Below are 21913 nucleotides of genomic sequence, written 5' to 3' on the forward strand. Positions count from 1 at the left end.
CAGCCGTGCGCACTTGGGTTCTTAAAACTATCCGACAGCCTCAAAATCGTGTGCAGTTGTACGGAAAGTCAAAACATTTGGCTTAAATCAGGGTTTTCAGAGGGCACACGTGTACCGTCGCCGAGGTCAGCGGGTGAGGAGGACACGTTCACCAGGCGGTGCGGCCCATGGCCGTGCCCAAGGGGAAGATAAATAACGATAGAAAAAAATCATTTAAAAAAGGGGTGTTTTCCACCGACCTCGGCGGGCCCTCGACGCGCTGTCGCCCACCTGGGGACGCCGCCGCGGTGAGCCTGGCCCTCCCCCCATCCCCGAGCGGGCCGGGCCCCACACAGCTCCCGCCTTCGGCCCCACCTCGCCCCATGGCCTTCCCTCCCCTGGCACCCGTCCCGCTCTCCTCTTTCTCCCCGCCGGCGGCAGCCGTCCCGTCAGGGAAGGCAGGCGGTCGGTCGGGCGGCCCCGTCAGGGCGGGCGGGCGGCCCCGCTCCCGCCGCGGCTGGCGCTGCTCCCAGCCGCCGCCGCCGCCGCCGGGCCGCTGGGCCGCGCGTGCGGGCGGCTCCGTGCGGGGGGATTTGAAACAGCCGCTCCAGGGGCAGCGCAGCGGCGGCGGCCAATCAGCGGCCGGGATTTTTCGCGCTGGTTCTGGCCGGAGGAGGGGGCGGGGCCGCCGCGCAGGATCGCCGGAGCCGCCGCCGCCGTTGCCGCCGCCGCTGCTGTTGCCGTGTCGCCTGCAGCTCCCGCCGCTCCCCGGCACCGAGCTACCGCTGCCGCCTCCGCCCGGCTCCCGGGGGAGAAGGATGCGCTAGGGCACAGGTCAGTAGGCCGGGAATGCGGCTGGCTGTGTCCCCCCCGCCTCCCCGGGGAAGGGAGGAGGCACCCGGGGCACGTTCCCGCAGGCCCTGGGCGGGAGGCGGGAGCGGCGGCGGCGAGGTTTCCTCCCTCCCCCGCGGGGATGCTGCCGCCCGGCCCCGCGCCCCGCCGCGGCCACCGGGAGTTCCCTCCCGGGCGGGGGCCGCGGGCCGTGCCGGGCAAAGCGCTGTGGGGGCCGGGGGTCCCGTCGCGGGGCATCCACTCCCCCCCCCCCCCCCCCCCGCTCCGGCCCTTCCCCCGGGGACTCCCCCTCCGCCGGGGCTCCGCTCCCCTCAAACTTACCGCCGGCGCCCCGCCGCCTCCATCGCCCGCCCCTGCCCAGGCAGCCCGCAGGTCCCGTTTCCCTCTTCCCCGGAGGAGGGTTTTTTTGTTCGCTCCCCCCCTCCCTCCCCGCCGCTACCTGGCTCTCTCTGAGGGGCCACGGGTCCCCCCGCCCGCCCCTCGCCCCCTCGGGGGCTGCCGCAGGATTTCTGCCGCTGCCTGGGCCTGACTCTTGGGTGGTGGAGGAGCGGAAAGGAGCGATGCCGAGCCGGAGTCCCGGCTGTTGCAGCTTCATCCTTTACCCCCCCGCCCTCCTCCTCCTCCTCCTTCTCCTCGGCGCTGCGGGAGGTCGGGGGACAGCATAAAGGGGAACGGGAGAGGTGCCCACCCGTCCCACCTCCCTCCCCCGGGGACGGGGATCAATCAGTGCAGATCAGGAAGAAAACCGGGGGGGGGGGGGGGGAGGGAACAGAAAACCGATGGGAAGGAAAAAAAAAAAGCCTCCCCCAGGGTTTAAACTGCCTCCTTATGGGGTGGTTTGGCTGCAAATGTACCCCCCGTGGCGGTGAGGGTGTGGAGAGGTGGAGGCTGCTCCTGCCCCTTCCCTCCGGGTAGGACAGGGATTGTACGGCATGTAACTCTGGAAATGTATGGAGGGGGAAGCCATGTTTGATTTATTCCTCCACTAAACACTGGTGTGATGATCCTTCTACTTACACCCTTCTGCAGTCCATCCTGGACCTGTATGGGAGGAGAGCCTTGTTAGGAAAACGGAAAGAAAACATTCCCGCGAAGGCGTACGGGCTCGTTGGCTCAATCTTCATTAAGTATAAGAGGATAGGGCTCTTGTAACTTGAATTGATATTTGTGTGGTAAAAGAGCCTGGGGAACTTGTATTCCCAAGGCCATAGTTACAGCTCATCCGCTGTGGCTTTACCGCTCTGGGGGTGGAGAAGGGAATTTGCCACACTTCTTGAACATATTTATACTTGATTTTTGGTTTTGTGTTTTGTTTTTTTTTTTTTTAAATATGTCGGCTGAACGGAGGAGTAAATACTAGTAGAAGTACAGAGACAGTAAACACCGTATTTAAACAGATTTCAGAGAAAATGGGCCTCTTGCTAGCAGGCATTAAACAGGAAAGAGGCTGGTATCAGTCATTGCCCATGTATTTTGTGTGCGTGAATAGTTTCCGTATTGGCATTTGCATTAAAATTGGTTTATAATGATTCTTAAATTTAGGAGCTAGTGCTGCCCACGCTGAGTAAGCTAAACGAGGTCTGATTTAAAAAAAAAAAAAAAAAAAAGGAAGATATGTTTGGCGTTTAGCCTTTTCAGACATCTGAGGAAGGTAACTGTAAACACTGTAGGGTGGCAATGAAGTTTGTAATAGATTTTGCAAAGAGTCCTTGCTGGTGGTTTATCCAGGAATATATGCGTACTAAAATTCCTTAAACATGGAATGTGTGGCTTCAGCTGCAAGAATAAATTGGTTCTTCACTGAAACGTTCGTATGTTAGTAGAACCTGTGTAAATTTATCGCTGAAGCTATTATTTGCTTGTTTTGCTGTGGGAATTTTGCTCAGGAAATGCAGCATATCAGCCTTAATAAACTCCTCAATTTCACAGTGTGGTATTATTTGACTGTTGGATGTAATCATTGAACAAAACCACTGTTTTGCAGGACTACTCAGGGCTTAGTACTTAAACTATATGCAATTTTTGGTTGTTTCAGTAAGCATCTATATCCCATATATTAAAGCATGCTGAGATTTTCATCTAGTATGCAGCCATCAGAAAATATGACCTTTTTTCTGGTATTTGAATATAAGAGCTCTGAATATTGCTGGAAACTATATGGCTAGTTCTTGTGATGGTTATAGGTGTATCCACCCTCATACATACTCAGGAAAATTCAGGTATTAAAAGTACAGTAAAACCTACTCATTTATCAAATATCATTTGAAAATGTCAGAAGAAACTAGGTCATTATACTTTAAGGGTATAGATCTAAAGTAGTTTATAAAATGGAAATGAAATGTAAAATATATATCCTTTTAGTTCAATGTGAATCCAAGAAATGGCTAGTAAGAATAAAACAAAATGTTTTAATATCTGTAGTGCTGCATGCTTTTTCTGAAGCCAGTGGTTGTTTTGCAGATGAGACTATTTCATTTAAATTATTGCCTGCATGCAGTAGGCTGGATGTTACGACAAAAACAACCCCACTTTGTTTTAGACTGGAAGCAAAAATGATTATTGAGGGCTTGCTTTCTAATATTTCGGCAGTGAAATTGATGCATACAGGTATGCATACATATATATTTATATGTGTGTGTATATATATTTTTATATATCTGAGTTTGTGTCCAAAACATTGCGCTAACAAAATGGCAAAGGAATGGAAAGAATGGATTGTTTTTCAGTGTTCTATTGTTTGTGGCCCATTCAACTCTCACTTTTGCACGGAGCCTGCTTTTTGTTCCACCGGTGTCAGTGTGTTTCCCAAGCGAGGTTTTATTTCTACAGACTGATAAATGCATGTCTTTCCTTGTGTTCGATCAAAGCCTATTGACTGCATTGGGACTCTATGCGTATATAAAGGTTCATCTGCCTTGGTCGGATTACTGGATCAAGGATGTAGTTTATGATGAAGAAAAGATAAAAGCATAATTCTTCCAGCATTTCAGTCACCTCTGGTTACTCCTGCTTACATAACTAGGAGACATCTCTTAGGTTGTAAGCATAGAAGACAGTTGAGTGCGTGAAAATCGCAAGTATTTTCTGTGTAGAACAAGGTAAAGCACCTAGCCTTTTCTAGGAAAAAAATTTCACCTCTCCTCGAGAGCACTGTGCTGCACAATGGGAAGCATCCACTAAGTGGTATTGCTGAGAACAACAGATACCCTAACATTCAGTAATCAAATCTCTGAAGAAATGCTTGGTGGGACTAATAATAACGCAGTAGATGATGATGGCCGCATATTTTAATACTGTGTTTGTGGCTACGCTATTTGACCTCTTTCACTACTTTTCTGCAAAGGGAGTTGAGTAAAAGGATAGATCTGGTATAATTCTCGAACCTAGCCTTTGGATGAAGGAAGAATGGAGATACTGAAGTGGATCGAAGTAGATAAGTAAGTCCATGTTTTTAGGAAGCATTGCTTTCCAGTTAGGATGTAGCTTTGAGAAATGTCTTCACCGATGATGTGCTGGCACCTTGGTGGTGAAAACGAGAAGGCAGAGATGGAATATGGCACTAGGATAAGTGGTCAGGTGGTAAAGTGGAAAGAGAAAATAATTTCCCAACAGAGCTTGGCATTGGAGTCCGAATTTCCTTTGGTGCATAATTAAGGAGGATTTGGGAGAAAGGGGGTGGGTGAGGACAGTCTTGTTGACGTGCCAGTCATCACCCTGCAGCTTGTAAATTCGCGTAGCCAGTTGAACAGGTCAGCTATTTTATAAAATTAACAGTAACTTGGAAGGTTTTCATTCTGAGAACATTTTTGAAGGAAAAGAGAGAAACTACCTAAATTTACTCTTCGCTGCCCCTTCAAATTAGTTTCTCTATGACCTGCAGTCATTGGAGGGTAATAAGGCAGCTGTATAAATGTATTTACTTTTTTCCTACAGTTTACACTAACTATTTTTAATGTTTTTATCAAGTTGATGGTGTCCAGTATAGTTATTTTGTATTTTCTAGCATCAGCTGAAAGGGAAGTTTTTGGAACGTGTTATAAGGGCAACTTTGACCATAGTCTATTCTGCCCACCTTCTGGTGAATAGCAAGCTACAGAAATATCTTAAGATTTGTGGAGAACGGATCGTATATACTAATACCTTACTAATACCTTTTGTACAATGATGATAGGTAAATGCATACTCCATCATGCATTATTTTGCTTGCAAGCAACTCTAAACTTTAACACCAGATAATCTGTTGACTCTCTGCTACATTTGAAAAGCTGTTCTCATCCAAGGTTTATAATAGATTACACCATAAACTGAATTTTTTAAAACACATTTTGTGTGCGATAAATACCTGTTAATCATGGTTGAACCGAAAGCAAGGTTTCTACTGTCCTTCTGGCTAATGCTAAGAATTAATACTATTACATGGAAATTGTTCTAATGGTACAATGGGGTGATGAGCTACGTGTGTGAAGTAGACGTTTGAGAATGTTCTTAAACATTTCATAGCAATCAAATTAAATTGACTAAGTATGGAAAAGTGATGTGCTAACCTGTCCATACTTCAGAGTATTCTTACATTGGACAAAATTCCTTTCCCCTGGGGCACCATTGATGGAGCGTCTCATATTTGACAAAATTTGAAATGAATAAAATATATAAGTGACTTAAAGGATGTGTTAAATTGCAGGGGCTACTCAACAGGTGATGGCTCAATTTCAAGCTTTGTCCCCATCCTTTTAACTTTTCCTATTTTTATCTTAGTGCAAGGTAGCAATTTGATCTTGTTTTGAACTTAAGTATTCAGCTCCCCAGCACAAATCAGAGCTATTTTATATTCATCCATATTTGGGGTAAGGATACATAATGTGCCAAACGACTAGAAAACCATAGCACGATGTGCTGCTGAAGTAGGCTTTCATAGAAGTATTAACGTTTTTCTTTTGCTGTCTGTGAAGGATACTGTCAGTCTTCTGTGTGGCTCTTCGGAGAAGCACGGGGTGGTCTTGTTCTGTTGACTGACAGAGACGGCCATTTAACTGTCCTTGTGAAACCTCTTCTGGCCTGTGCCTCATATCAAAATACTAAAATACTGACATCTCACATCTGTGCTGAAACAGACATAACAAATTAGAAAATTTGTGTTAAAGTAGTAGTGGTAGTAATATTAAAAGTAACAACAGCATATTTGGCCATGAGGGCTAACGTCAGAATTCTACTTTTTCTTTGCCATGGTCAAAAGCATAATAGAGAGTGAATGTTGTCCTGTTCTCTGAGTTCTGCCTTACTAAATAAGAGGCACACCAAGGAGCAGAAAATTAAATATTTTGTGAGAAAAATATTTTTGAGAAAGAAGGCTGAGCTTACGGAAGATTTTTGTTAGAAATGTGATCTAAACACCATTTGATAAAATTCTCGAAGCTACTGGTAAAAACAGTTATAGAAGGAGATGCAGGAATGCAGCCTCCTGTCATAATGTTTAGGACCCATTTCATTTATTTATTCATTACAGTAAGTTGAAGTGTAAATCTTCTTGCTGTGGCATGGGATAATCTGTGGAGCTGAGGTTCCCAAGATTGTGTATCAGATAAATCAATTGTGGAACTTGCCAGCCTTGGTGGGATGCCATCAGAGCAAAGAACCTGACTGCACCGGCGCTCAGAAACATCTAAATGGGGGAGTTATCTCTGTAGTAAAGAATGCTCAGATTCTAGTCTGATAATAAAGCCAGAGGGATTTAATCCGAAGTATGAACCTTGGAGAGCAGTGTAGGATGAAAGATATGAATATGGAGCACTTTGCTATATGGAGTAGTTGCCAAGATCTTTCAATCAGATACTTCAGAATGAAATTAATGTTGTGATTTTTTCTATGGATGCAAAATGCCGACCATCAGAAGCTGGTTTATAGTAGCACTCTTGAACAATCCTGAAACAAATGCTGTGATTAAATGTGGAACATGACTGAAATTCAGCAATAGTGCAAAAAACAAGTAGTAGGCTTAGAATGTGTACTAGAAAGTGCATGTACCATATCTATTCATTAGGTGAATGCTTGGCTCAAAAGCGGTAGTGATAGGTGAGTCTTCAGAAACTCTACAAGTAAGGACAGCAACTATAGCTGCTTAGCACAACTTATTTCTACAGTCAAAACTTTTTAAATTTTCCCATAAGAGGTAGGTACAACAGAATTTGTCTAAAGAACTAAATTTGATCAGTACTCCACAGAACTAATGTTATGCTCAGAGAAAGGACAGCAAAAATGACAAGAGATACCCATTGCAAACCTCTCACTGCAAAATTTTGGAAAGTGGACAAGAACAATTTGGTTTGTTGGACAGGAAAGTGTTTTATCTTTCTGTCTCCAAGTTAAATGGGTAAGCTACACTATACTGCAGAAACTTAAAACTTGCCTCATATTCCAGACCTTTTACCTGTAACTGCCATTCTGATCTCCATTCTGGAGAGATTCTTGAGGCAGATGTAGTGAAAGCAATAGAAAGGGAATTAAGAGCACTGTAAGTAGTAGTAATGCATTTTGGCAAGAGCATGTTAAAGTCCCAGCACAGGGAGACACTTCAAATAATATGCAAACCAGAAAGGCCACTGATTAGCAAGTATTTGGATTTGTTTGGAGAATCTAGTGTTCCAAGTCTCTTGTGAGCTCTGGCCTTGTTTGAGTGTTCCTGGCATACATCTGCCACTTGTGTGTGTGTTTTTTTTGCTTTGACGTAATACATTGATAGAATAATTGCTTGTATATAGTTACAGTCTATGCGTATAGTAGACCAGAATTAGCAAAGGGTGGCCAGGATTACATTATAGGCATAGTTACATTGATCTGATCTGGATATATACAGTTCTTGATGAAAGGTGCAAGTCTATAAGTAAAATTCCATAGTGCCATTGAGTCAGTATTAACTGCCTCTGAACTTTACCTGCCAGTTCTTTACTTAATGGTATGGCATGTGAAATTGAATGTACTGGATGAAAGAAATCATATATATTTTCACGTTACCTGTCCACATCAGGGAGGTGCATTATCAGTACATGTGATGCTGTTTTTATAAACCATAGAAAACATGGCCAAATATTGTTCTGTGACAAAGATAAGGATACATGTAGCTAGGCGTTTGTACTATTGACAAGACCTCATATATCACCAATGTCACAGCCCTGCTTTTTAGAATTATTCCAATGCACCAAGCGTGCTTCTGGCATCTAAATCCATCCACTTGGGTAGACAGGTTTTAATGCTGTGATAGACAAAGATAGCAGAGTTTTAAGGGTCTAGGCAAAATGATTGTATCCTCTGTATTAAAATTAGTTGATATCTGGTCTGATCTGGGCTACATTATTTCTGTAGTGGATAACGTTTTGTTAATACTATTGTTTGATTCGTTACTTATATTGCTAAATTATTTTGTGGTGTCATCCCAGATTTGATCTTCCCTTCTCAGAATTTTGCACAATCACAAATTCTTGGGATACTCGCAGTGAAGCTTCAGGCAGCTGCAATGCTGTCATGCCTGCATATGGGAATAAGGGCAGAATCACTGGCCACAGTGAAGAGGAAACAGATTATAGCATGTTAATCTACTGCAGTGAGTATTATGTAGAACCAGAGGATCCAGGTCCTGAAGATATGGCGCAAGGAGCAGAGGTAGGATGCTGCAAAGAAAAAGCAGTGGGATTAAAGAATGGGTGGGAAATTAACATAGGCTTGGACCAGGTAAAAGAGCAGTGTCAATAAGGAAGGAACTGTGCACCTCAGCGCTGAGCTATTTGAGATTGCATTCGGTTCTTCGTTCCCAAGCTAAGCAGAAGCCAGATGCACAGCTCAGGCCCACCTGAGAGACAGAGACATAATTTCATTGGTGAGTAAAAACCTAGACTGAATGAGTATTTTGGCTGTATTGAATTGTCGAGTCCTGTTTTGCTAGAGAGGGGTTGTTTCCTTCAGCTGAACCATTTGGAACTCTCCAGGAGACAGAAAAGCCTCAAGTTTGCATTTGAAAACATAACTTTTTTTTTTCTTTCTATTTTACTTTTAGCCGTTTGTTAAACAACTATTGAGGGCTACCTTTTAGTGTTTACTAAATACTGATGGTAAATCCAGTAGTTCCTAGATTTTAGGCACCAGTGTTCCTTTCTGTTTATCTGCAGAGGAGAAGCAATTATTTTCTGTTTGATCTGTGGTCCCACCACAGTAGTATCTATGTTCTTTCTTCAGACAGAAAGACAGTGTTTTACAAGAATTTGCATTTACTCAAATCTATCTCCTTCCGTCACCACCCACCTTCAGCAGCAGGAGTGGAACTGACAAAATTAAATTTCTGCAGCAGTGGAAAAAGAATATTTCTTCTGATTTTGGGGAAAAAAAAAAAACCCCAAACAAATTAATGGGGAGGAGTCCTGTTACAGAATCTTCTAGCCTTATCCTCAGCAGCAAGGGTTGGTTGCAAAAGCTTTTCCTGAGGAGGAATAAAAAGTGAAGTCCATCAGTTTTGTAAGCTTGCTTTCTGCAGCAGCAAGTAACATTTAAAGTGAAGAAATTCTTTCCTTGCCATTCTACAGTTCTTAACTGTACAAGGTGGTATTGCCTATTGCTGTCATGAGAAGGCAATTAATACTTGTTTTGGTTGATGAAAAAAGACTGTAACAATTAAGTTCTGAAATTTTATCCATTAGGAAAAAAAAAACAAACCCAAAACAAATTAGAAAATATCAATACTAATTTTTTAGTAGCAAATTTTGCTAATTTTGGTAGCAAATAAGAGTAAGTGCAGCTGTAAGTACACTAACCTTTTTCACAAAGTTTTCAAAATATGCTTGATCTTTTTGTGCAAATTTATCTTACATCCCTATGTAAACATTATTATGTACTACAAGTGTAAGGAAATTTTCATGTTCTCATCTAAAAATACTTTGTAGGTCAGCCTTGCCACCTGACTGGTAAACTGCAATCATTGTATATTTACTACAAGACTAATGATCAGATTAACTCTAATAATCAGGTTAACTAATGGTCAGACTAATAATCAGGTGCTTTTAAACTTAAAATTGGCTCCTTTGGACTAAAATTTCTCCTTTTTTTGTGTTTCCTTTCCTAAGCCTTTTCTAAGACTAGTGGTAAATTCTTAGAAAGTTTTGGTATAATTATTTCAGTTCTCTATCAGCTGCTACAGCAATGGTTTTCTTCATGAGGGATAATGCTTTTGAATTTGGTGGATAGAGCTGGTTTGTAACAATTTTTAGCAAACCCACAATGCAGTTTTAAGTTATGTATTTTCTTCTAAGAGTAAATTCTGTTTAGATCCTGTGGTGATTTTTCATTATTTTAATATAGTGAAGAACAGTCACAATGTACTGCATGACTGCAAATAAGTCTCTACTCCTATTTGATATTTTAGGTTTTTTATACAAGATAATGTGAATAAGCATACTCAGGTTTTCAAATCACAAAATGGTGGGGGTTGGAAGGGACTTCTGGAGATCATCTTGTCCAACCCCCCTGCTTGAGCAGGCACACCCAGAGCAGGGGGCACAGGACCGTGTCCAGGTGGGTTTTGAGTATTTCTAGAGAAGGAGACTCCACAACCTCCCTGGGTAGCCTGTTCCACTGCTCTGGCACCCTTAAAATAAATACATTTTTCCTCATGTTCAGGTGGAAATTCCTGATTTCCAGCTTGTGCCCATTGCCCCTTGTCCTGTCATTGGGCACCACTGAAAAGAGTTTAGCCCCATCCCCTTGGCAGCCACCCTTCAGATATTTATAAGCATTGATAAGATTCCCCCTCAGTCTTGTCTTTTCCAGGCTGAACAAACCCAGGTCTCTCAGCCTTTCCTTGTAAGGGAGATGCTCCAGTCCCCTGATCATCTTCGTAGCTCTCCACTGGGCTCTCTCCAGTGTTCCCTGCCTTTCTTGAACTGAGGGGCCCAGAACTGGATGCAGAGCTCCAGATGTGGCCTCACTAGGGCAGAGTAGAGGGGGAGGATAACCTCTCTCGATCTGCTGGCTGCACTCCTTTTAATGCAGCCCAGAATATTGTTGGCCTTCTTGGCCACAGGGGCCCATTGCTGGCTCAGGGTCAGCTTGCTGCCCACCAGCACTCCCAGGTCCTTCTCAACAGAGTGGCTTTCTAGTAGTTCAGCCCCCAAACTGTACTGGTGCAGGGGGTTGTTCCTCCCCAGGGGCAGGACCTTGCACTTGCTCTTGTTGAATTTCATGAGGTTCCCCTGGGCCCAGCTCTCCAGCCTGTCCAGGCCTCGCTGGATGGCAGCACAGCCTTCTGGTGTATCAGCCACTCCTCCCAGCTTGGTATCATCAGCGAACTTGCTGAGGGTGCCCTCTGTCCCATCGTCCAGGTCATTGATGAATATGTTGAACAGGACCAGACCAAGTACAGACCCCTGGGGAACTCCACCAGTTACAGGCCCCCATCCAGACTCTGCCCTGTTGATCACGACCCTCTGAGTTCTGCTGTTCAGCCAGTTCTCAATCCAATTCAGTGTTCTCTCATCTAACCCACACTTCCTAAGGATAGGGTTAGATGAGGGGTGTTCTGGGAGGCAGTGTCAAAAGTCTTGCTGAAGTAGAGGTAAACATCATCCACTGCTTTCCCTTCATTGACCCAGCCTGTCACAGCATCACAGAAGGCTATCAGTTTGGTCAAGCATGATCTCCCCTTGGTGAATCCATGCTGACTACTTCTGATAGCCTTTTCCTCTGCATGCCTGGAGATGGCCTCCAGGATGAACTGTTCCATGATCTTTCTGGGGATGGAGGTGAGCCTGACTGGCCTATAGTTTCCCGGGTCATCCTCCTTGCCCTTTTTGAAGACTGGAGTGACATTGGCTACCCATTAGCAAGAATGTGTTGTAACTTTGCTAATCTCTTTAAGTATTTTGTCTCATTCTGATCTGAAAATAGGAATAACCTTTGGTCTTAAAATTGGTGAGAGAATGGAGAAGACTATCAGAAAGCTATCTTTACAGAAAAAAGCAGCAGCTACCTATTAGCTTTTTCAGTGCCAGCTGAAAGCCTGATTTGTAGGTAATAAAAATAGCTTTTGTGGATAAAGTTCTCTTACTGTGAATTTGTATTTAGGTGTGTCATCTTCCCCTCTTCCCTCCACCCCGAGTAATTCACCTGAGAAACGGCTTTAAGAAAACCCTTAGACAAAACAAAATGGTATTTAATAGTGACACTTGTTGTTGATTACTTACTCTTTTCACTCCCCTTGGCAGAATTGGAAGGAATGGACTACTCCATTATTTCTGACACACAAGAAACGCATCTCTGAAATTGCAGCAGATGTGGAAGAAATGAATAATAAAGATCCCATAAATGATAGTGGCCTGGATGGTGAAGGAGGAATCTGACATGCAGACTAACTGTATTTGGCTCACGACTCCTGTCAGATGATGGACCTTCAAGTAATTAATAACATTTAAAACGTCAGCAAAATAATTTGCCTTATGTAGAACCTGGTATTTTAGTATGAAAATGTGTACAAAGCCATTCAAAGGATTGCCCAGTTGTCATTGTCCAATTAAAATGTCTAGAGACCTTTCCCTGATAAGTCAAATCTTCTTTCATTTTCTGAAAGTTATTTGTTCACAAGCCAAAATATCATGTTTATTCAGCAGACTGCTTGGTTGTCATGTTTTTCCCTCTTTGTTAGTGAAAATGGTATTTGTTGGGTCACCAGACAGTCAGTATGGGACGATACTAGCTTAAGCTCATTAGCTGCTTCTAGTATGTGGTGCTTTTGACCCTTTCCTTTCCCTACCCTCCCCCCAGGTTCCTTTTCTATAGGTACAGAGTCATCTAGAAAAAGATAAGGGATTGCTTTTGCCTGTAGGTGACATGGTGGTCTGGCATGAGTGCACTTAATTTAACTACCAAATCTAATCATATGCTCAGCTGCTTCAGGACCTTACTCTTGCAACTCTGATCAACCAGATCTTGTCTGTGAACTATCTCTCTTCGTTCTTTCACGTCCTGTCTTCTAGATCGCCTTGCAATAATTCTAAGCTCACAGTATTGCTTGGTTATCCGTTGTTGATCATTTTCTTTCATCACCCGTTTTCTTCTTTTCTGCTCTATTGTTCTCTTCCCACAAAAGAGCCTAGTCCTTTTTCTTGCTTATGGTATAGTGCCACCATGAATTTTAGATAGCAAAGGTTGTGCAAGGCTGGTTACCTTACAAGGGGGACTGAGATGTGTATCAGCAGTTTCCCTCTGTTGGTGTTCTCAACGAGATGGTGTCTGACCTGCAAGTTGCTCTCTACAAGTCTCATCTCCCCAGTGGGACTGTATCTGCTCACATCTATTATCTTTGCCCATTATTCTGTCTCTTACTTTGAGCCTCTTCTCATTTGGCGCCGTTAAGTCTTTGTACAAGGTCTATTTTCCATATACTGTAGCTGTATCTACTGGTTCTGATAATCTTACTGTCTCAAAATACTGCATTTGTCGTCTTATTTGCTATTGCCCTGGATAGTTTTACTTCCTTTTACCAGTTATACTCCTGGATCATTGTCTCTCTAGGCATCAGTGATTTCAGGGGTGTTTTTCAGTGCTTTCAGCTGATTTTAGTGACCTGTATTAGACTCATTAACTGAACCTTCATTCACTGAAGTTCTAAAATGTGCATGCTGTGTATCTTCAGACATATTAAGCAAATCAAGGTAACCCCTAAAAGTTTAGGGTCGTTCACTGCATGGTCTTACTGGCCTTCATATTTTTGTGATATGGAATTACTACCCTGAGGTTTATTAGCTAAGAGAGTAACTTGATTTCTTTAAGCTATGTCTTTTCACTTAGTTGTTTAGTGGTCATTGTCCAGACAAGGCCCTGAGCAGCTTGATCTGTGCTGGCCCTGATTTAAGCAGGGGACTGGAATAGATGATTTCAGGAAGTCCCTTCCAGCCTAAGTTATTCCGTGACTCTGTGATGATTTTTAATCTCAAGAGTTTTGAAAATCTTAAGCTATCACTTTTTTAATGCACCCTGTGTTTTGAGATTGAATACACCAGTAATGTAGTCTAATTCGATTATTTGTCACTTTTTTTTGAGTTGTTCTGGTGTGCCTCAAGCTTGATGGCTTTCTATCTTAAATAAGCAATGAGTGTAAGAGTTATTATTAAGCAGGACATAAAACCACTAGTAGAATTATGGACTAAAACAAACAAGTTACAAAATGTGGATGTCTCAATCCAGAAATCCGGACCCTGGTAAGCAGCTAATGGAGACATTTTAAAGAATGTTTTTCAATTTAACCGTGTAGCTGATGGACAGGACAAAGTCACACAGGGCATTTTTGGTGATGGTCTTCTTGTGAGAAGCTGTGATTAGCAGCAGTCTGTCAGTCAGGGAAGTGGGGAGCTGCAGTGTTTGCTGCTCTGGCTGGTTCAGGCAACCACTGGATGGCGTCTGCAGCCGCAGAAAAGCTGCTCACTTGTAGACTTATTTTTTAGATAGAGGGGAATTTTCATGCCCAAATCAAATCTGTTTTGCATTCTGTTTTACTCTGTTAAGAATCTGTGGGAAGGAAGTACAGATTTTGCAATAATTCAGTGTTTTGGGTTTTTTTTAAGGAATTCTGCTGTCATCTCCGTAACCATCAGCATCACATGTTCCGTAATGGGTTTGCCCTTTGCAAAAGATTTATAGAATTTGTCATCAGTTGTTTCTTAAAATAAATATGATTTCAGTTAAATCTGCTGAATCACAGCTTGAAACATTGTCGTATTACTAATTAGGTTGAGAGTCGGTCTCATGTCCGTGTTTTCAGAGAAGATCTTGTGAAAGTACATGAGTTCTCTTTCGATTTAGTGAGTTCTTTGTTCTGTTGTGGTGGAGTTTTGAGTTTCCTTTTACCTCTGACTCCTCTTCAGAAGCATTAATACAGTGGCTGGTTTGCACTAATTTTATCAGAAATTTTATTGGTAATTCGGACTTCATCTGGCTAAATAAAGATTAGAACCTTTCCTGTTGCGGATTCACTTGACGTTCAGGTATATGTCTTATTTTGTTTAATGCCAGCTTTTCAGGCTGCTGTTTGTCCCTGGAGAATGGTTTTCATCTTGCAAATGAATCTGTATAGCGTGGAGAGACAGCCTTTTATCTTGTTAGGTTCCTTAGAGCAGCATGTTAGGGAGATGGGAGCATTTGCTAAGGAGTGATGGAGTTATGATTTTTAGGTTGTGTGTGTGTGTGTGTTTGGTTTTTTCCTCCCGGATCTTTGTGCATGAAAAGGTTTCATGTTGGCCGATTGCTTTGAGTTCAGGCTTGACACCCTGAAGAAGCTTTGCCAGGCTGGGCTAATGCTCAGTTATGAGCACTTGTATGTTGCTCCTCCTGATGTAGAGGTAGCAAATATGCAAGTTTCAGGAATATGCCAGTTGTAAGTATTATAACTGTACACTAATAAACAAGGTGGTGAGATTCAGAAGATATTTCTTCCATAGCAGCTGACAATTCAAGTTATTCATCACAGTTTTTACTGCATTTTTTTGGAAGCATGTGAGACTAGATTTGATGAATTTTTGATTCTATGTGACAGTTCTTGGAGTTACTTATATATGAAATTGGTTATGTTGAGCATGGGTATGAAAATTATTGTGCTGAGCGTTCGTAATATTTTATGATGGTGTATTTCTCTATAACATGTATACACTGGACCTGGTAATATGAAGAGTCTCTGAATATGAATTTAAAAAATGAAAACTATCATCTTGCCTGGTCTAGGAGCACAAAGGAGTCATTCTACCAGATTCATTTGTTTGCTACAATAGTGTAATGTTGAAATGGGCATGGTTAGCTTTTAGAACCCTTGGAAAACCTGTCTAGGACAGATGATAGTGCAGTTTTAGCTTGTTGGATGTTTTCAATCTTCTGTATAAAAAATGGACATTAGATGATGTTGCTATTAAAAAGCTGAAACTCCAGCAGTTGCTTTGACCATTTAAATTTTGCACAGTGAGGCCACTGGCCTGAAGGATCAGCTGTTTCCCAGTGGGCTGGTGTTCCTGATACAAAATATGCTCACTTTTTATTCGTTCTCATAGCCAGAATGGTTTGGGATATGTCTGAAGACTGAGCTGTGTTGTCTCCTCAGGAGGTGTGCTTTGATGGAAGAGAAGCTTGTGATGCTGCTGTCCATGGTGTAGGTGCTACAGTAACACAGCCTGTGGGTTTTTTTTATGCTGGCGCAACCTCTTAGAAATAAACTCCATTGTTTTACGTTGCTATCAGTGATACTATCTTAGGTCTAACTCTTACTTGTTTTAAACAGTGCAATAGCTTTGAGTAATTAGTGTGGTTAAGACTCATGCTGTAGATTGTTAACAGATTGTTCAAATGCAAACTGTGATTTTGCTCTCTGCTTTTGTTTTAATAAAACTGATTCATCAGTCTATTTTTCTTGGACTTTTTTGTAATGCATATTAACAGGTATTGAAGTATTTTGGTTATGAAGATTGTAACCAACGCTTTTTTTAGTAAAACTTGAATGAAGTACATTGAGTGTTATATCAGTGCAGACATATCTATCTGAATACTTGTTAGCTTTTGGTATTTCTGTATTATTAAAAATATTCTCTGTCTTTTTGTCTTAATATAGCAGTGTAAGACTGGAAACATCTGGGCTGAATGGACTTTAGCATCAAAAGAAGTTCTCAACTGTTAACTCGAAAAATTAATTACATCAAAATGAAGCAGGTACCAGAGATCCTTGGAAATACCAATGGGAAGACTCAGAATTGCGAAGTGAATCGTGAGTGTTCTGTCTACTTGGGCAAAGCACAACTTTCTGCCACTCTACAAGAAGGTGTCATGCAAAAATATAATGGCCATGAGGCTCTTCCATTTATTCCAGCTGATAAATTGAAAGATCTAACCTCTCGTGTGTTTAATGGTGAGTCTGGGGCCCAAGATGCCAAGCTGCGCTTTGAATCCCAGGAAATAAAGGGAGTTGGAACACCACCCAACACTACTCCTATCAAGAATGGCTCTCCAGAAATTAAGCTGAAAATCACTAAAACCTACATGAATGGAAAGCCTCTTTTTGAATCTTCCATTTGTGGAGACAATGGTGCTGATGTGTCTCAGTCAGAGGAAAATGAACAAAAGCCAGCAAACAAGGAGAGGAGAAACAGAAAAAGAAGCATAAAATATGACTCCTTACTTGAGCAAGGTCTTGTTGAAGCAGCATTAGTATCAAAGACTTCAAGCCCCACTGAAAAGAAGGTAGTACTTTTTTTTTTGCTTTCTTTATGTTAACTATAGTGAGATTTCATTTGTTCATATGCTATCTTCATTTCGGGTATTTCAGTAGGTGCTTCCCACAAACAGGTTGCTTTCTATGATACTTTCTGTTTGTATCACGAAGGACAGGTGCACTCTACTTCTAGCCTAGGCAAGAAACATGGAGCAGGATTACCCCATAAATTCTGTTTCCATACAAGTGAAATAAGTCTCTAGAGCAAATCAGGGCATACGGTAGCATGGGGTGTATAAAACAGAAGCTTCATCCAGACGTGCAGCCAAGACCTAGCCAGGACGTGCACCTGGGCAAGGGAGCTGGGGAGGCCTATAAATTTAGAGATGGACTTTAACTGTTGGAACATGAGGTATTCTGGCTTCCTAATAACCAGGTTTTTCAGAAAAAAACCCAACCTATTTCTATATTCCTGGTTCTGAATTAAAGGAAATTGTACTCAGCTGTCAGGTGGCTGATAAGGTAGGCTTTTTACCTTCAGATTTTGGCACTTGTAATGTAGTCCCTACCCTTATTTGTCATCTGAAAAGAGCTGGTTTTGCTTGCTCTATAACCAAGTTAATTATATTGATTGAAAAGGTCTAGATGCTTGTATTAAATGTCATTAACTTTTGTGATCAAGCTCATCTGGTTTTTGCTTCTTTTAAACATGGGCAGAAATAGAAATTTCACTTCTTAAAATTTGTTTTACCAAGCTGAAAATAAAAATGCTGCCGAGAGCCCTTTTCCCCCTTTATTTAGTTTTTGTTGCTAGACTCCATTTAAAGGAATGTGGTTTGCAACCATTTTATCTCGGAGGAAGAAACTTACATAGCAGGGATACTTCTGTGTATATTAAGTTTCTATATATTAAGTTCTGTAACGCTGGTAAATGTTAATGAATGCTTTGGCTAGTGAACAGGTCCTGTTTTTACACACCTTAAACACAAAATATATGTTACAGCTTTCTGTCAATTGCAGGTTTACTAGTTAATGTTGATTCTTTCTCCCAAGGTCACGCGTGCAGAGAAGCAGCACACACATAGCTGCTGTATTACTGATTTTAGTTACCCTTATTTTTCATTAAAACTATTTAATGAGTGAGTTTACAGAACTGTAAACATTCTTCTAAGTATCAGAAATATTTATCATTTATTTATGATTTGAATATATAATTCCTTCTAGAATGATCAATACTGATGTTTTCAGAAATTTTGTTAAAGAGTTTGTTTAATTTTGTCAGGGATAATGTTTTAACACTAATTGGTTCAGACTTTTCTGAATCACTACTCAGAGGTAAAAAGATGGGTACAGTTGGAGTAATTCTTTGTCCTATTCATTGTTAATGAGGATAAATTGACTAAAAGGTCATATATTTATTAGCATCAACAACTCTAGCATATTTGTGTGCCTTTATTTATTATTTTTTTTTAAGAAAGAGGAGGCAACCTTTAATATGCCCATCCACACAGTTTATTCTGAAGCCTTTCACATTGGTTGTTGATTAAGGGTGGCCTTTGATTTTTTCCTGGTGACCAGTTTGTTAAGATTAAAAAGAAGGGTTTGTCTGGCTTCTCTGAGTTGTCCTGTGGCCAGAAATGGTCAGGAGAAAACCATGTCAGCACTGTGTCCCAGGGTGCTTGAGACTTGATGGCTGGAGAGTGATGGGGTTATTTGTTCCTGTGCCAAATCAGAGAGCTACCAAACTACCAAAACTGGACAACTACCCGATTGATCTCGGACTTTGCAATATTATAACCTGGTTCTTTTCAGAGCACTTGAAACAGAAGGTCATGCTTTTGCCTTTTTTTCTTGCATAGTGCACTTTAAAGCACAAAGGGCAAAAGGAAAAGCATTTGAAGGTCACAAGATGTTGTTTTGTGATGTAACTCCCTTGATTCTAAAAAGCCTCGGGCTTTTCTTTCTCTGACAGGGAGAGTTTGCAACTGTGCAGGTTTAAAATAAAGGGAAAAAACCCATAATATAGGGAACATGCCAAAGGAGTTTTTTCAAATGTTTGTCCACTTATAGACTAGTGATAGACATGTTCTGTGTCATCATAACTCTGCAATATCTTAATATCAGTGTTCTTTGGTTTCAGGCCCCTGCTCTAGCTGTTATTTCATTGCGGACATCCAAAGCCTTAATGTTACTGCATCATACTGTGGTTTTTTGTCGCTGCGAAGTGGAAGTTAGAGAAATACCCTTGGAGTAAAAGCTGATTAATTTTGCACTTGGATACCTGTTTATTGTAGGTTACAAGTGAATGCAGAACCTGTTTGTCTGGTTTTGTTTCTTGGCTGGTTTCTGTCTCAATTTGTCCAAGCTCTTACTCTTTTGATTTAGCAAAAATCACTGGTTCAAATACTGCCTTTTGTGTAAGGTAATTATATCTCTGTTTGATGGACATAGCAGATTACTATCTTGCTGAGGTGAGAGGCATATCATTTAACAAATGTTCCAGTGCTCTGTTGTTGGGTGTTCTTGTTGCTTGGGCATTTTTTGTTAACATAAGGGAAGGCTGCTTAAAACTTCATCTGCAAGTCAGTTTTCAATTGGGAACAACGTGATCCGCCCAGCTCTGACGTGAGTCAGATTCCTGTTGATAACCACCACCTTTTCCAGGCCTCTGGGAATCAGCTGTGCTGCTTTCACTGTCCCAAGGTAAAGGAGAGGAAGTGCCTCTTTCCTTCCTCCCCTCCTGCCTTTTACCCTTCTTCCCCCACCCCTGATATCTCTCCACCTGAGGAGTTTACTTTAAAATCCAGGCCTCTTCTGATATCGCCTGCCTTAGCAACTATTAGCCCAAGACACTACACTGATAGTGGTCTGATACCACTTCCAAACGTGTTATTGGTGGTAGGTATCACATGTTAGATGTTTGAATTGATGCCAAACCCGTGGACTCCGGTAGTTGCCCGCTTGATAGTGCTGCTCATGAGTAGCAGTATGCTTCAGTACTAGATTTTTGCGGTGGCTGTTTTTTGAGCCATTGTTTTTGTCAGTTTTTGCAATGCTACCAGTTAGGAATGAGGACTTTCCTAGATTTTTCTCACTCAATACTTTTGTTAGAAGTGAAACTATACTATTTGGAGGAGAATGGCAGGGGTTTATTTCATATACTAATAAGAAGTAATCCAAGTCCGATCCTAGAGCACTCCAGAGTTTCTGTATGGGATATAGAGTACGTATATCTACAGCTCTCATGCTGGTGGTCCCAAAGTATGTCTGTGCTCTCTAACTCCAGGAACAGCTCAGTATGTGATACTGGCACATTTGAGCTTGTTTTACATAAGACGGTTTGGGCCTGCAAGTGACAGTTTGCCCTTTTGGCATGGCTTCCTAGCAGGGGTGCAGTAGCTCAGAAAAGCAGCAATGAATGCTGTGTCCAGAACAAACCTGGAAGTCCACACCCTGCTAGACTTGCTGGTTTAGGGATTCCAGCAACATGTACATGATCCAAAAGCTGTACCTTCCACATAGCTTCCTATCCAGTGTTCTTGAAGCTCTCTTTTAGTATTATACCAGAAACTTGGCAGTTTGTTACTCTTTCTGCTTGGTACAGTTGCTAATGACTTCGCAGCAGCTACATGGGGGCAATTTCAAGTTACTGTAGAATTTCCATTAGTCCTTGACATGTTGATGTTGCCATTTCATCTTCACAGAGAAAAACTGTTCTGGCCAACTCCATTCCATTCTATATTTACATAATGTTATAGTGTCTTTCTGAGTGAATGGTAAAGATTCAGAAACCAAGTAAGGATAGAATAAAAGCAGTCTGAGGATTACCTGCTGCTTTTTATGCTTCTGTGCTAACTAATTACAGGAAGATGAGGACCACTGAAGGTGATGTTGCTCTGATGCTTGCATCCAATCAGTGGAGATAAGCAGAAACCATCAAGTTCCTTCTGTAAGATTGGACAGCTGTGCTCATCCGATATTTGATTATCCTGTTATAGCTGTTACAGCCAGATCCTGAGGTGAACTTGTTTTGTTTTAATTTCAAAAAAAAGTAAAAAGAAAATATAAAGTCAAATAGATGTGTCTTTTTCAGAAGGAGGCTTGCTTGATTATTTTTCATCATCAGTTATTAGGAACTCCTGGTGTAGTACGATTAGTGAACTTGTCATAAAATGTGCAGCTAAACTACCATGGGAGTCAGGATCTGTAGTTGTAGGGTAAAATGAACTCAGTTAAATTTTCTGTTTTAGTAGGCTGTTCTTGAGGTGTCAGATCCTGTCTTCAGGCGGATGGTAACACAGGCTGCCTGGCTGATGTTATCAAAATCCCAAAGGAGTAGGAGTAACAGTAAAAATCTCTTCCGGGTGATCACTTCAGGAGCAAGAGAAATAACTTATCCTTTTTGGAAGGGTTCCTGAGCTACTGTTTTGCGTTAACCCTTAGTAAAGGATTATGTTATTTATGCCTTGAAAACTTGTTTGTACTAAGCACCCCGCAATGTGCAGCAGTAATTGTTACTTTGGAACTTTAAATTGTTTGTTCTTAATGCCTCATTGGAAAAGTATCTTAAAGAACTACTTGTAGGTTAAGAAGCATCAAAAAGCATACAGCGTCACGAGTATACTGGTTTGGGGGGAAATTAGAAGCTATGAGTATTCTCAGAGTGGCTACAAAATTAGTTACAGAAAGCTTAAGTATTTGTTCAAGGCTCTCCATACCAGTCTTCCTGTTCTTGTACGTGAAAGTGGCTGAATTAAGTACACTTTCTGCGTAAAACTGTCATCTCAATATATAATATGTAAATACTTTTGTTTCTCTCTTCATAAAGACGTTGGTGGAAGAATCTAAATCAAATATGAAATA

At 41.7% G+C, this 21913-nt stretch overlaps 1 protein-coding gene across 2 annotated transcripts in view; it reads left to right on the top strand.

Annotated features, from left to right (window-relative positions):
* Window positions 1-634: 634 nt before the first annotated feature.
* The window catches only part of NSD2 (nuclear receptor binding SET domain protein 2), an 81240-nt gene continuing 59961 nt past the window's right edge, over window positions 635-21913 (top strand). Inside the window, exons 1-2 of one of the 2 annotated variants that reach the window (XM_064448978.1) lie at window positions 635-813; window positions 16454-17079. In XM_064448978.1, coding sequence (XP_064305048.1) covers window positions 16483-17079 — 597 coding nt within the window. In that variant the 5' untranslated portion in view covers window positions 635-813; window positions 16454-16482. The remainder of the gene's footprint in view (window positions 814-16453; window positions 17080-21913) is intronic. The other variant, XM_064448977.1, reaches the window with a different exon arrangement.

This window comes from Phalacrocorax carbo, chromosome 4, assembly GCF_963921805.1.
Source record: "Phalacrocorax carbo chromosome 4, bPhaCar2.1, whole genome shotgun sequence".
Classification (NCBI taxonomy): Eukaryota; Metazoa; Chordata; class Aves; order Suliformes; family Phalacrocoracidae; genus Phalacrocorax; species Phalacrocorax carbo.